The 14472-nt window shown below is 44.6% G+C and overlaps 1 protein-coding gene across 11 annotated transcripts in view; it reads left to right on the top strand.

Annotated features, from left to right (window-relative positions):
* The window catches only part of KMT2C (lysine methyltransferase 2C), a 291663-nt gene continuing 277191 nt past the window's right edge, over window positions 1–14472 (top strand). For all 11 annotated transcript variants that reach the window (XR_014016732.1, XM_081244951.1, XM_081244952.1 and 8 more), the window contains exon 1: window positions 1–399. Coding sequence is in view for 10 of the 11 variants with exons in the window: in XM_081244951.1 (XP_081101077.1) it covers window positions 239–399 (161 nt within the window). In the remaining variant the exon portion in view is untranslated. The remainder of the gene's footprint in view (window positions 400–14472) is intronic.

Below are 14472 nucleotides of genomic sequence, written 5' to 3'. Positions count from 1 at the left end.
CGCCGAGGTGCGCGCGCTCGCGCGTATGTGTGTGAGTGCGTGTCCTGCTCGCTCCATGTTGCCGCCTCTCCCGGTACCTGCTGCTGCTCCCGGGGCTGCGGGAAATGCGAGAGGCTGAGCCGGGGAGGAGGAACCCGAGCAGCAGCGGCGGCGGCGGCCGCGGCGGCGGCGGCGGCGGCGGCGGGAGGAGCCCCCCAGGAGGAGGACCGGGATCCATGTGTCTTTCCTGGTGACTAGGATGTCGTCGGAGGAGGACAAGAGCGCGGAGCAGCCGCAGCCGCCGCCACCCCCCCACGAGGAGCCCGGAGCCCCGGCCCCGAGCCCCGCAGCCGCAGACAAAAGACCTCGGGGCCGGCCTCGCAAAGATGGCGCTTCCCCTTTCCAGAGAGCCAGAAAGAAGTAAGTTGAGTGTGAGGGAGCCAGGCCGGGAGCCAGCCACGGCGCCGGCCCGGAGCTGTCACCGGCGCGCCCGGCCCCGCCGCCCCCGCGCGCCCCCGGCCGCCCCCGCGGGGTGGGGGTGGGGCCCGCGCGGCTCGGGCCCGGGGCGCCCGCTCCGCGCCCCGCGCCGGCGCCCGGCCTCCCGCGGCCGCCCGCACTTCCCTCCGCCGGCCCGGGTCTGACGGCTCGCGCCGCCGCCACACTTTACTTTTTAGTTTGGCCCCGGCGCCGGGTGTTCTGTGGCTTCTCTTTTTGGGGAAATTTCTCGTCGATGCCCCTGGGCCTCGCCGGGTCGTTTAGCAGACGAGCCCGGAGCACAGCTGGGTAGTCGCCGGACGGGCTCCCGCTCGGCTCCCAGGCGCTCGGCTCCGGGACGCTCGCCGAGCTGTCAAAACGCCGCGGCCAGGTGGTCCCCCGGCCCGGTTGGGCGGGGGAGCAGGAAACGGACGCAGCCGGAGCTGCTTTTCTTTGTCAGCCGGTCGCTCCTTTAACTTTTCTCGCTCCCAAACCTCTGCTTTCGTGCTTTAATGATACGTTAGGAAGTCCTCCGACCGCTTCCCCTTCCCTCCCCTCCCCCAGCCGGGCCCCGCACTGCCCAGCGCCGAGAGCACTAGTCTGTGCGGTCGCTCCGCGTAGGGGACGGAGTGCAGCAAGTTTTGGAAACGTCGCTGCCACCGCAGGCCGATAGCGAGGAGCATGTTCGTTCGGGTCCAGACGGATATAAATGTGGCCGAACTTCCATCGGAGTCGCCACTCGCGGCTGTTACTGGGGGCAGGAGTCGCTCTCGTGTGCTTTTGAGCAGGCACTAGGGCTGTGCGCCTCCGGCCATTCGCTGGTTAGAAATGTCTTTTTACAAAATGGTTATAGGACAACTTTGCCTGTGGATCCAGAAGCCCGTTTCAGTGCCCGTGAGTCGCTGAGCGCTCGTGGCTCTTCAGGCTGCTGCTGTGGAAGGTCTGTGGCCGTCTTTCGGAGTTGTAGGAAGGCGTGTATTGCTTACTCATTTCATTCTATGGTCGTCTCAGGGAACTGGTTAGTGGAAGGGTGCACCGGGACGCCGAGGAAAGCAGCATACTTACGGATAGTCTGGTTTTTTGTTGTTGTTTTTTCTTTTTTTGATGGGGTGCATTCGTTTAGTAATAGCATTGTTAGGTTTGGTGATACACAGTAAAAATAGTAAGTGTTAACGCAAGGCAGAGAACAGGGTTGTGGGAAACCCGTGAAGCTCTGCATTGGACGTGCTCTTTTTCGCTTTGCTATTCTTTTACTATGAACATGATTCAGGGCCTTCGACTTGCCCTCCATATTTTATTGCCATCTCTTACCTAACTGTGACAAATCGTGAGGGAAACAAGTACAGGATGTATACATTATTAGTTTCTTTGTGATATAGCGTTGGGGTTTATTATACTAGTTGCATTGTAATGTCTGGTATAAAATGCCATTGTTATTCCTGTATTAACTGAAATTTCGAGAAGGAAGGTGCAGTTTCAAGTAATTTTAAACTTCTTTGCCACTTTTTTAGTATCCTTTAAAGAAACATACGAAGCCATAGTAGGGTTTTAACTTGATGGCTTCCCATTTTCACTATTTCTTGGTTTCTTTCTGAACATTAATTTGGGATCATAACATGTGTTCGATTTGCTTTTAAATTCTTACCTTAGAAAGAGTAGACCTATCTATGTTGTTCTCACCCCTACACATCCAAGTGTGTGTGAGTGTGTGAGTGTGCACACTTCCCCTGAGATTGCAATGAGCTCATTTGTATCAGTGCAACTCCTGGGTGCACCAGAAGAAAGGTTGGTTTAGGGTATTGTCACTTTATTATTTTAATTTTTACCTCATATTATGAGTGGGAAAAAGGTAGCCCTTTGAGAAGTTAAAACCTCTCTATAGAATGACATTAATATAACAGTAAAAAAAAAACCTCAACACTTTGGAAAATGTTTAGAACAGTTCTAAGTCAGAAGAGAGCTTTTTAGATTTGAAAACTGGTACAGCATTCCTTATAGGTAATTAAGTCTAGTGGTAACTTTGATCGTTCCAAACTTGTTAGTGAATTCTTTAAAACTAGGTGTGTCTTTTGAAGGAAATGGAATCTCCAGTCGTTTTAGAAACATGTAAATAGAAACTAATATCTGAAATGGAAAGCAAAGAGAGGGGTTTTCAATTGTGTGTATCTGCACTGTATTAAGATACATGCAGAAAAGACCCTGTAGTTAGCTGGGTAGTGCAGACCCTGAAAGTGAAACTGATGTGTAACAAATGTAAATTAGGTTTGTAAATGTTAAAATTATGTGGAATTGCAGATAACTCAGAAATGAAAATTAATATCTTTGTGGAATGCAGTGGAGATAAAGGTGTTTAAATTGTCAGTGTTATTTAGATGGTCAGTAAGTGGGTTGCTTTACCCTAGAGCAGATGCCTTATGACACTATTTTTTAAAAGTAGGTTGTGTATTTGTTTTCGGATTAAAAAAAAAAGGTAACTATTGACCAGTAACTACACATTCTTTGAGTTTAAATGTTTGAATTTTTAGTAATTAGGTAAAAATTAAGCATTTTCTTGTTTTATAGTGTTAGATAATTTTTGTGTTTTAGCACATGTGAAAAGCATATGTGGTTACTGGTTTTACATTAACTATTATTACTTTAAAATTATATTTACAACCTAAAATCAAGAATTTTGCACTGAAGGTCTTAATCTTAGAGGCAGAGTTTGAAACGTAGGTATGTAAATAGGGAAATATCAACTGGAACAGTGAAATTGGCACATGTCTAAAAGTTCTCTTGCACAGTAAGGACTGCCTGTTACTTAGTCTTTATCAGAGGTGCAGGTCTTCCCAGTGGTGCAGAAGCTCCCGCTGCAGGGCAGGCACGTACCAGAGGTTGGAGTTATTTTTCTATTAAGGTGAAGGAAACCCTTCCTGAAACTTGGATTTTATCTTTTCTTCCTTAGAGTATACACCCACATTACTAAGTTGGAAAGCCAAGTGGAGATTCTGCCATATTTCTTACCACGTGAACAAAGTTGATGTCCAGGCTGGGTGGTGTGGGGGTGGCACAGAAGCGGCAGGTGGTGGGGATAGGGTCTCTGGGGCGCTATCCTTGACTCTCTCTGAATCAACTCTTGATACCCTGAACCACTTTCTTTTAAGAGGTCAATTACTGTTATTAGAAAGTCACCTTGAGGGACTTTCTGAGGTGGTGCAGTGGTTAAGAATCTGCCTGCCAATGCAGGGGACACGGGTTCGAGCCCTGGTCCGGGAAGATCCCACATGCCGTGGAGCAGCTAAGCCCGTGCGTCACAACTACTGAGCCCGCGTGTCACAACTACTGAGCCTGCACGCCTAGAGCCCGTGCTCCGCAACAAGAGAAGCCACCGCAATGAGAAGCCCGCTCGCCGCAACTAGAGAAAGTCTACGCACAACAACGAAGATTCAGTGCAGCCTAAATAAATAACTAAGCTTATTTTTTTAAAAAAGAAAAGGAAGTCACCTTGAGTATTGCTGTAGAAAAAATTAGGTACAACCAGTGATGTCATACAAGGGACCAGCAAAAAATGGCTCTGCTGCAGGGGACTATTGCTGTTCTATACTTGTAAGCATTCTTCCCCGCCCCCCGCCAAACCTCTCATTTCCACAGCTGTCAACTTGAAATCAGTGAAACAAACAAAAAAAGTGTATTGCATTATAATATATGCAGTTTCATAAAACAACAGTTTATAGTTGAGACATCACTATTATTTGTGCTTTTTGAGATGATGCAAATTTGTAATTTTGATTATATTTTTCTTATTTTTCAAGAAATTAGATGCAGGGAAATTTTCAATAATTACTGGTCTCTAGCATTTAATGCGCACTGAAATGTTTTAATTTACCTGAAAAGCTGGTCCTGGAATGGCAGCCTGTTTTATCTGTTAGGTGGCCTCATTGTAGTTTGCTTTCGTCCTGTTGTTGGTCTTCTACATGGACTCTCTAGGTCTTTGAGAATATGATATTCTTAGTGTAAAATAAAAATTATATTTGGTATAATATGGTTCTTAAAACTTGATAAACATGGATTTCCATGTAAATTTAACTGTATCACAACAGTTTATTTTCTCATTTTGAAAATAGTGGTTTAGTACATTTTCCTATTATCAGTTAATTCTTTTTTTAATAAATTAATTAACACACACACACTTACTGGAAAGTTTATTCAGTATCAGCCAAAAATTATGTTCAGGGGCTTCCCTAGCGGTCCATTGGTTAAGACTCCACGCTTCAAATGCAGGGGGCGTGGGTTCGATCCCTGGTCAGGGAACTTAGATCCCACATGCTGTGGGGAGCGGCCATAAAAAAACAAAAACAAAAAATAAAAAGTATGTTCAGTCCAGATGTCTCATAGATTAAAAACTATATCAAATCCTGTCAGGGGTTTCATACACCTCCCCACCAGGTGAGAGCAGAGAGAATATCTAAAGCTCTCCATAACTAAAAACTGACTGTTTCCCCTTTGGAAGATCAGTGAAGTTTCATGGAAGCCCCTCAGTCATAACCATAAGTGCCTTAAGAATACAAGGTTGGACAATCACTATCTGCCCAGAGGAAATATGACTGTGGCCTGGGGAATAACATGCAGTTTTGCAGAAAGTTGGGGGAGAAGGGGAGAGTTAGAGCAGTGTCTTGTCTCCCCGCAGTGACTACAAATCTGTCGTGGTAGAATTAACTGATAAGGGACTTCCCTGGTGGCACAGTGGTTAAGAATACACCTGCCAATGCAGGGGACACAGGTTCGATCGTGTCCTTTTTTTTTTTTTTTTTTAAATTGTTTTGGCGCATCTTTTAATTTCAACAAGATGATTAATCCCTTCCTCCTTTAACACTTTCTTTATCATGTTTGTGCTACAGTGGCTATTTTCAGAACTGCTTGGCGGTATAAGTTCAAAAGTTATGGAGTGAAATAGGGATAATCCCCTGCCCTCCCCTCCCCTCCTCCCCTCCCCATAAATGTATGCTTGTGGTTAGTGTGAAAATCTAGTACAAAGATGAATCTTGAATTTGTAGTTGGAAGTGTCAGTCTCTTTGCAGAATTGAAGGACTTAAGAGCACAAGAGAACCAGGAATGACACAGCTCTTTTTGCACTTTCTCTAGAAAAAGCCTCCTGTAAAAGACAGGAAGATTGTTTGCCTTTGCTCCTGCTATTAATTTTGTGATGACAGTAAGTATGTGTGATGCACAAATGCTGCAACTGTTTAAGTCTGAGAAATACTTTTCTGTAACTTTTTAGATCTTTCATTTGGCACTGTTATTCAGAGAGCATAAAAGTGTTAAATATATGCTGGGATGGACACTCAACTCTGGAAGAAGGTTCACTGTGGCCAGGAAGGGTCCCCAAAGATTTGGAGGAAGCAGTACATGAATTATACCTTGAAGGGTCAACAGGATTTAAGCCAGATCAAGTGAGAAGAAAGTGTGAAGGTATTTGGGGTAGCAGAGTGAATACAGTTATTGAGGGAAGTGGAAAAGATGTTTTCTTGGTGGGGGGATGACCAGCACAGAGGTTTAAGGCAGGGGTTGGGGCCACCTTATGATGGCCCTTGAACACCAGGCTGACGGGAGTCCACGGGTTATAAACTGTTCACAGCGACCAAGTAGGTAATGTAAATGAGTTGCGTGCAGCTTGTAAACTCCTGAATGACAGCTGACATTTTTAAGGCCTTGGGTTGGGGAGAAAATGGTGAGTAAAAACAGCCTGAAGAGTCCTAGGAGTCTTTATACCTTGCTTAGGAGAAACTGATAGATAATTCTGGCTGATGGCTGCCAAGTGAGACTGTGAGACGTTTCTAGATACTCTGGTTTTTCAACAGAGGCTCAAAACTTGGATTTGAATATGAAATCTCTTGATTTTTAAGTATTTTCTATTAATTAACATCTAAAACACAATTTGGAACTACACCTTGTGGGCTAGGTTTAATCTGTGGACCACGAGTGGACTACAAGTCTTCAGCCTCTGCTTTATGCCTAGATTACTTTATTTTTTAAATTAAAGTTTTATAGGGCTTCCCTGGTGGCGCAGTGGTTGAGAGTCCGCCTGCCGATGCAGGGGACACGGGTTCGTGCCCCGGTCCGGGAGGGTCCCACATGCCGCGGAGCGGCTGGGCCCGTGAACCATGGCCACTGGGCCTGTGCATCCGGAGCCTGTGCTCCGCAACGGGAGAGGCCACAGCAGTGAGAAGCCCACGTACCGCAAAAAAAAAAAAAAAAAGCACTGGGGCCTCCCTGGTGGCGCAGTGGTTGAGAGTCCGCCTGCCGATGCAGGGGATACGGGTTCGTGCCCCGGTCTGGGAGGATCCCATATGCCGCGGAGCGGCTGGGCCCGTGAGCCATGGCCGCTGGGCCTGCGCATCCGGAGCCTGTGCTCCGCAACGGGAGAGGCCACAAGAGTGAGAGGCCCGCATACCGCAAAAAGAAAAAAAAAAAAAAAAAAAGTTTTATAAGAAGATATTTGCAGTCTTCCTGAGGACAGGAATGCTATTATATTGTTTTGTGTTCTGTGTCCATTTTATACAGTTGAATGTAGGTACTGTCATACTGGATGATTTGATGATGACTGTTTTAGGAAAACCATCCTGGTCATAATATGAAGAGAGGAGTTACATGGAGGCTGAGATACAGGATGTTGCATAGTCCTGGTGTGAGGTGATCAAGGCAGAGGGTAGATTGTTGGTAGTGTGAATGGAAAGGAAGAGAGATTTCAATCAATGCAGAGGAAAATTTTTGAGTTTCTGGCATAGCTGTCTACAAGATAGAAATGTCTGGGAGTATTTGGGGATTTGGGAGAAGAGTTTAGGAGCTAGATTAGGATAAATGTGATTTACTTGAAATCACTGACAATATGGAGAATGTGTGGAAAATAGTAAGAGGATTAGGATGCTTACTTACCCTTAGGAGATGGGGGAAAAAGGGTCAAGAAAGCCCGTAAAGATGAGAAACATGCTCATGGCAGCAGAGAAAGGTAGAAAACTAGTAGAGAAAAACTGGCAAGAACAAAATGCCCATCAGTGGACTACCATGTCGTTTTTTTTTTTTTTTTTTTTAACAGTTTTTCTTTTAAGTTGAGGTATAGTTTTTTTTTTTCAGCCGACATGTCTTTTATAGCTCTATTTTTTTAAAAAATTAATTAATTTATTTTTAGCTGGGTTGGGTCTTTGTTGCTGTGTGCGGGCTTTCTCTAGTGGCGAGCGGGGGCCACTCTTGGTTGCGGTGCATGGGCTTCTCATTGCAGTGGCTTCTCTTGTTGCGGTGAGCGGGCTCTAGGCGCGAGGGCTTCAGTAGTTGTGGCACGCGGGCTCAGTAGTCATGGCTTGCTGGCTTTAGAGCGCAGGCTCAGTAGTTGTGGTGCATAGGCTTAGTTGCTCCGTGACATATGGGATCTTCCCGGACCAGGGCTCGAACCTGTGTCCCCTGCATTGGCAGGCGGATTCTTAACCACTGTGCCACCAGGGAAGTCCTAAATTGAGGTATAGTTAATTTGCAAATACTTTCAGGTCTATAGCAAAGTGATTCATTTATGTGTGTGTGTGTGTATATATTCTTTTTCAGATTCTTTTTCATTATAGGTTATTATAAGATGTTGATAGAGTTCCCTGTGCTATACAGTAGGTCCTTGTTGTTTATCTGTTTTATACATAGTAGTGTGTACATGTTAATCCCAACCCCCTAATTTATCATCCACTCCCCCACACCCCTGCTATCCCCTTTGGTAACCATAAATTTGTTTTCTTTGTCTGTGAGTCTATGTTAAATTGAGGTATAGTTAATTTACAATGTTGTGTTAACTTGTTTTGTAAATAAATTCATTTGTATTTTTTTTTAGATTCTATATATAAGTGATATATGATATTTGTCTTTCTGTGTCTGGCTTACTTCACTCAGTTTGATCATCTCTAGGTCCATCCATGTTGCTGCAAATGACATTATTTCGTTCTTTTTTATGGCTGAGTAGTATTCATTGTGTATGTATACCACATCTTCTTTATCCACTCATTTGTTGATAGACATTTCGGTTACTTCAGTGTTTTGGCTGTTGTAAATAGTGCTGCTGTGAGCATTGGGGTGCATGTATCTTTTCAAATTAGAGTTTTCTCTGGATATATGCCTAGGAGTGGGATTGCAGGATCATATACCATGTAGTTTTTATCAGGACAGAGAGGTAGACCTGTGGGTACCGAAGTGGGAGAATATCTGTGATACATTTGTTGACTTGAGGAAAAAATTTCTGAGAGTTACAAAGCAGTATGTTTAGTACTAACTCTGTTTTGTAAAAAGCATACAGACCCAAACTATGTATATATTCTGTCATAGAAAATGATTTGGAAGGATACCTAATAAATGTACGTGTACTTTCATATGTAGATCTATGCAACTTTTAAAAAGCCAATAAATTTAAAGCCATAATCTTGTTTTATAAATGAGAAAACTTAAGTTCTAGGGCCATCACTGATTCCGGAGCCAAGATTACCTGAATTCAAATCTGAGTTCTACTACTTACTAACTACCTTTGACCTTGGGAGGTGGCTTAACTTTTTGTGCCTTGGTTGCCTCATCTGCAAAGTGGTCACACTAGCACATCTAGTTGAGATTGTTGTGCATTTATATATGCGTAGAATTTAGACCATGTCTGGCACAAACTAAATGCTATTACGAGGCGGTATGATGAGAATTTGTTACTACTGTTACTGCTGCTGTTGTCAGTTATCTTCACGTCTTATTCTGACACCATAGAATGTTATTGGCTGACATGTGATGAGGTGCCCAATTCACTCCAGAAACACCACGGTATAGAATAATGCAGTACTTACGGTGGGGGTGAGGGCATAAAGATCGCTTTTCTGCACAAGATAAAAAAGCTAAGTCAGCAGAAGTCTCTATAGAATGTTTCTTATTATGAATAACACATGAAAAACAACTAAGAGAGTTTCCTAGAAGCTGTATGTGTAGTAATGTTATTACAAAATCATTAAAGTTTTTTTTTTATTACCCAAACTTGTGGATCTTGTCATAGTGGTCTTTTTATATTACACCTCTGCTGACCATGGTTTTCTTAGTAGGTCTCTCTAAATGAGATGTATTATTAGGTGGTTTTAAAATGATTTCTTATGTCTTTTTATACTGGATCACTTTTTAAAAAATAAATTTATTTATTTTATTTATTTATTTTTGGCTGCATTGGGTCTTCATTGCTGCGCGCAGGCTTTCTCTACTGGCGGCGAGCGGGGGGCTACTGTTCGTTGTGGTGCGTGGGCTTCTCATTGCGGTGGCTTCTCTTGTTGCGGAGCACATAGGCTCTAGGCGTGTAGGCTTCAGTGGTTGTGGCATGCGGGCTCAGTAGTTGTGGCTCACGGGCTCTAGAGCGCAGGCTTAGTAGTTGTGGCATACGGGCTTAGTTGCTCCGCAGCATGTGGGGTCCTCCCGGACCAGGGCTTGAACCCATGTCCCCTGCATTGGCAGGTGGGCTCCTAACCACGGCGCCACCAGGGAAGCCCTATACTGGATCACTTTTAATCTTTGTATCTCAGTGTTTCCCATTTACATTAGAAGCAACATAGTTGATGGTCATAGTGAAGTTTGTGTGGTTTTGTTCTTAATGTCATCCTCTAGTGGAGCCTAGCAAAAAAAACTTCCTTGATTTCCTGATTTTTGGGACCCTAATGACATGCACATGTGTTTGGGGTAAGCACCCAGTTGCATATGAAATAACAATATGAAACATATTAAAGAATAACCATATTCTTTACCTTAAACCTCTCATCAATGAGTTGTTCTACTAGGGTTGAAGCATTTGGTTAGCATGGCCGAGTTTTGGTTTTTTTTTTAATTTTTAAAAATATTTATTTATTTGGCTGTATCGGGTCTTACTTGTGGCACACGGGATCTTCATTGCGGCATGCGGGATCGTTCGTTGTGGCATGCAAGCTTCTCTCTAGTTGTAGCATGCGGGTTCAGTAGTTGCAGCACACAAACTCAGTAGTTGTGGCGCGCGGGCTCTAGAGGGCACGGGCTTAGTTGCCCTGTGGCATGTGGGATCTTAGTTCCCCGACCAGGGATTGAGCCCACATCCCCTGCGTTGGAAGGCAGGTTCTTAACCACTGGACCACCACGGAAATCCCGGCCAAGGTTTTCTAATGTTAGGCTTATGTACTTAAGAGAGTTATAGAACCTTAAAACTGGATGAGAATTCCAAGAACGTTTGGTCTAACCCCTTATTTTACAGACAGTTGAGCCCCAGAGAGATCACAGCATGCTAGGGGTCATACGTTAGGGTGTTAACCTGCTCAGTAAATAAGTGGGGAGAAGGTAGTCTGTCATATTGGTCACCCCCAGTGTACGCCTACTGGCATTCATGCTGTTGTATAGTCAGCTCCCCATGTATCTTGGTGAACCCTGTGATTCAGTGGAATGCAGCAAAAATGACATTATGCTAGTTTATGGCTTAAGTTTTAAGAAGGCCTGGAACTTCTACCTTTGCCTTCTTGGAGCACTGTTACCATGCAGGAAGCTAGGTTGTATCTTGCTGGAGAGACCATGCAGAGAGGGAGGGATTCTGAGACTACGTGGGAAGAGAGATGCCCAACAATCCTAGTATCTCAGCTGAGTCTGGCCCCTAATCAACTTGCTCATTGAATACGGCTACAGACTGACCGCCACTGAGACTAGCAGAGGAACCAGTCAGCTGAGCCCAGCCCAGACTGCAAAATTATGAATAAATAAAATGGTGGTGGTTTTAATCTGTTAGATTTGGTGGTGATTTGTTATATAGCAATATAGAATGGAAGCAGATGATTTTGTGAATTAAGGCACTCTAAGAATAAAAAATATTTGAGATGCAAATGATAAAAATCATTATTGTTTTCCAACTTCTTTTACTGAGATAGGTTAGGTGAGGTTGTCCCCTACCCTCTGGCCCTCATTTTTCTAGCGTATTTTGAAGTAGAGATGGATTTTTATTATTGGGGTATTTAAATGGTATTTGAAAATATAGTTGCCACAGTGTAGATTCGACTATAATTTTTTTTTTTTTGGCCACACCATGTGGCTTGTGGGATCTCAGTTAGCAGACCAGGGATCGAACCCGCGTCCCCTGCGTTGGAAGGTGGATTCTTAACCACTGGACCACCAGGGAAGTCCCACTTATTTATCTTATAATTGGAAGTTTGTACCTTCTGACCACCTTTGTCCAGTTCCCCTCCCCCACCCCTTCCTCGGATAACCACAAATCTGATCTCTTTTTCTATGAGTTTGTTTTTGAAATATAATTGAACTACAGCACTATGTTAGTTCCTGGTTTACAACATAGTGATTCAATATTTCTGTACATTACAAAGTGACCACCACTAGAATAGATTTAGAGCCTTGTTACCAAGGGTGGGAATGGACATTGCAGAAGTGGGCAACAGTCTCCACCAGGTTGAGCAACCTGTCTCCATAGGCCTAGGCTTTCTGGTGTATGAGAACAGTGACATTGAACCACTTGGGATGGCGGATAGATTTCATAATTGATTGGTAGTGACTGCTTATAATGATTTGTCCTTGGTTTTCAGCCTCTGCAGGGAGAGGAAGTAGTAGAAGTAATTATTTTGGGTAAATAGGGGAGTATTAGCATGCTGCCATTTATATACCACCCCTGTACACTTTGGCCTTTTTTTTTTTTTTTGCGGTACGCGGGCCTCTCACCGCCGCGGTCTCTCCCATTGCGGGGCACAGGCTCCGGACGCGCAGGCCCAGCGGCCATGGCCCACGGGCCCAGCCGCTCCGCGGCATGTGGGATCCTCCCGGACGGGGGCACGAACCCGTGTCCCCTGCATCGGCAGGCGGACTCTCAACCACTGCGCCACCAGGGAAGCCCCACCTTGGCCTTTTTAATGTGCAGTTACTTCAGTTTTTAAAATCTTTTCATTGGAAATATCTGACTCTGGGACTTCCCTGGTGGCTTGTGGTTAAGAATCCGCCTGCCAGTGCAGGGGACACGGGTTCGATCCCTGGTCTGGGAAGATCCCACATGCCATGGAGCAGCTAAGCCCGTGCGCTACAACTACTGAGCCTGCGCTCTAGAGCCTGTGAGCCACAGCAACTGAAGCCCGTGCTCCGCAACAAAGAGCAGCCCCCGCTCACCGCAACTAGAGAAAGCCCACACACAGTAATGAAGATCCGACACAGCCAAAAATAAAAATAAATAGATAGATAGAAAATATGTGACTCTTCTGCTAACCTTTGGACCATTTTTTAATCCTTTAAAAAATATCCTAATACTTAAAAAGGGTGCTAATAGACATGAGTCCCAACTTTGTGCAGAACATTCTTAAAGCTGGAGATGGGGATGATATAGAGAAATACTAAACTCCTTTCTATGTGTATGTCAGAATATCTAGAGTATGGTGGGGTAACAAACAACCTCAGACAACGAGGTTTATTCCTTGTTCATACTGCATGTTCATCATGGGCTGGCTTGGAAGCTTTCCTCTACAACACCTACCTCCAGGTGGAGGGAGACACCATCTCTGTTTTCCACAGTTGCCCAGGCTGGAAAAGGAGAACATGAGAGGTTGTGCTTTGGCTCTCAGAGACTACAGAAGGGACACATGTTGGTTCCATTTACATTTTGTTGGCCCGAGAAAGTCACATGATAGAATCTAACTTCAAGAGGGCAGGGAAGTGAAATCTTATCATACTTCTGGAGGGAGAACTGGAAATAGTTGGTGAAGAGCAGTGATAAGTACCACGGAGTAACATTTAGCTTAGTACAAAAATTCAGTTTTTTTGGGGGGGGGCTGTGCCGTGGGGCATGCAGGATCTTAATTCTGCAACCAGGGGTGGAACCCATGCCCCCTGCAGTGGAAGCACAGAGTCCTAACCACTGGATCGCCAGGGAATTCCCCCAAAATTCATATTTGACTTTGGAGTATGTTATGTTACCTATGATTGAATATGACTATCTGGTGGACTGTTGTATTACAACATATTAATTAAGGGATGTGTTTAATAATACTGTTAAATATAAAAAACATTTTCCAGGACTTCCCTGGTGACGCAGTGGTTAAGAATCCACCTGCTGATGCAGGGGACACGGATTTGAGCCCTGGTCCGGGAAGATCCCACATGCTGCAGAGCATCGAAGCCTGTGCGCCACAACTACTGAGCCCGCGTGCCACAGCTGCTGAAGCCCGCGTGCCTAGAGCCTGTGCTCTGCAACAAAGAGAAGCCACCACAGTGAGAAGCCCGCGCGCAGCAACGAAGACCCAGCGCAGCCAAAAATAAACAACAACAACAAAAAACGTTTTCCAGAGGTAGAAATAACATAGGAAGCATAGGGCTTGGGCTCTTGATTCTTTCTTTCTCTACTGCACTTCATGCTTTCTTCCTTTCTCCCACCCACATGAAAGGAGGGAAGGAATCAAATGATAAAATTGCTATGTAATGTTAGTGAGATTATAGGTGACTTAAAATCTATTCTCCCCCCCCCACAAAAAAGTAAGTTCTTAAAGCATATGTTTTATTTTCAGTCAGGGTTTCGCTGTCTATTTGTTTTCTGTTAATCACCCAAGAAGATGTTACTGAGCATCTGCTGTGCACTGTACACTGGAGAGACCAAAATAAGACACATCCCTACCCTTGGTTTCTACCAATTTGGAGCAAACTATAATGCAGAACGATAAATGCTACAATGGAAGATTGCACAAAATACTGGGGAAGCTTAGAGAAGGAAGAACTTTAAGGCAGGGGGACTGATAAAAGACTGCATCTGAGTTGAGTCTTGAAGAATGAAAACAAACTTGATTGAAGAGAACGGGAAGGTGAGGAACAGTTGAGCACATGGCCGTGTGGTTGGCACTTGTCGCGCTTGCCAGAAGTTATCTCCTTTGATACTTAACAGGAACATCAGTAGAATCATTAGTTCCAGTTTTACACATGAAGGAGCTGAATTTCAGGAAGATCACATAGTTGGTAAGTGATTGAGTCAGGATGTAAGTCCAGGTGTGTCTGACTCTGGTG

The sequence above is a fragment of the Mesoplodon bidens genome (assembly GCF_964165515.1).
Source record: "Mesoplodon bidens genome assembly, chromosome: 9".
Classification (NCBI taxonomy): domain Eukaryota; kingdom Metazoa; phylum Chordata; class Mammalia; order Artiodactyla; family Ziphiidae; genus Mesoplodon; species Mesoplodon bidens.
Note: the sequence above shows the minus strand (reverse complement) of the source record. Positions and strands in the feature narration are given on the sequence as shown.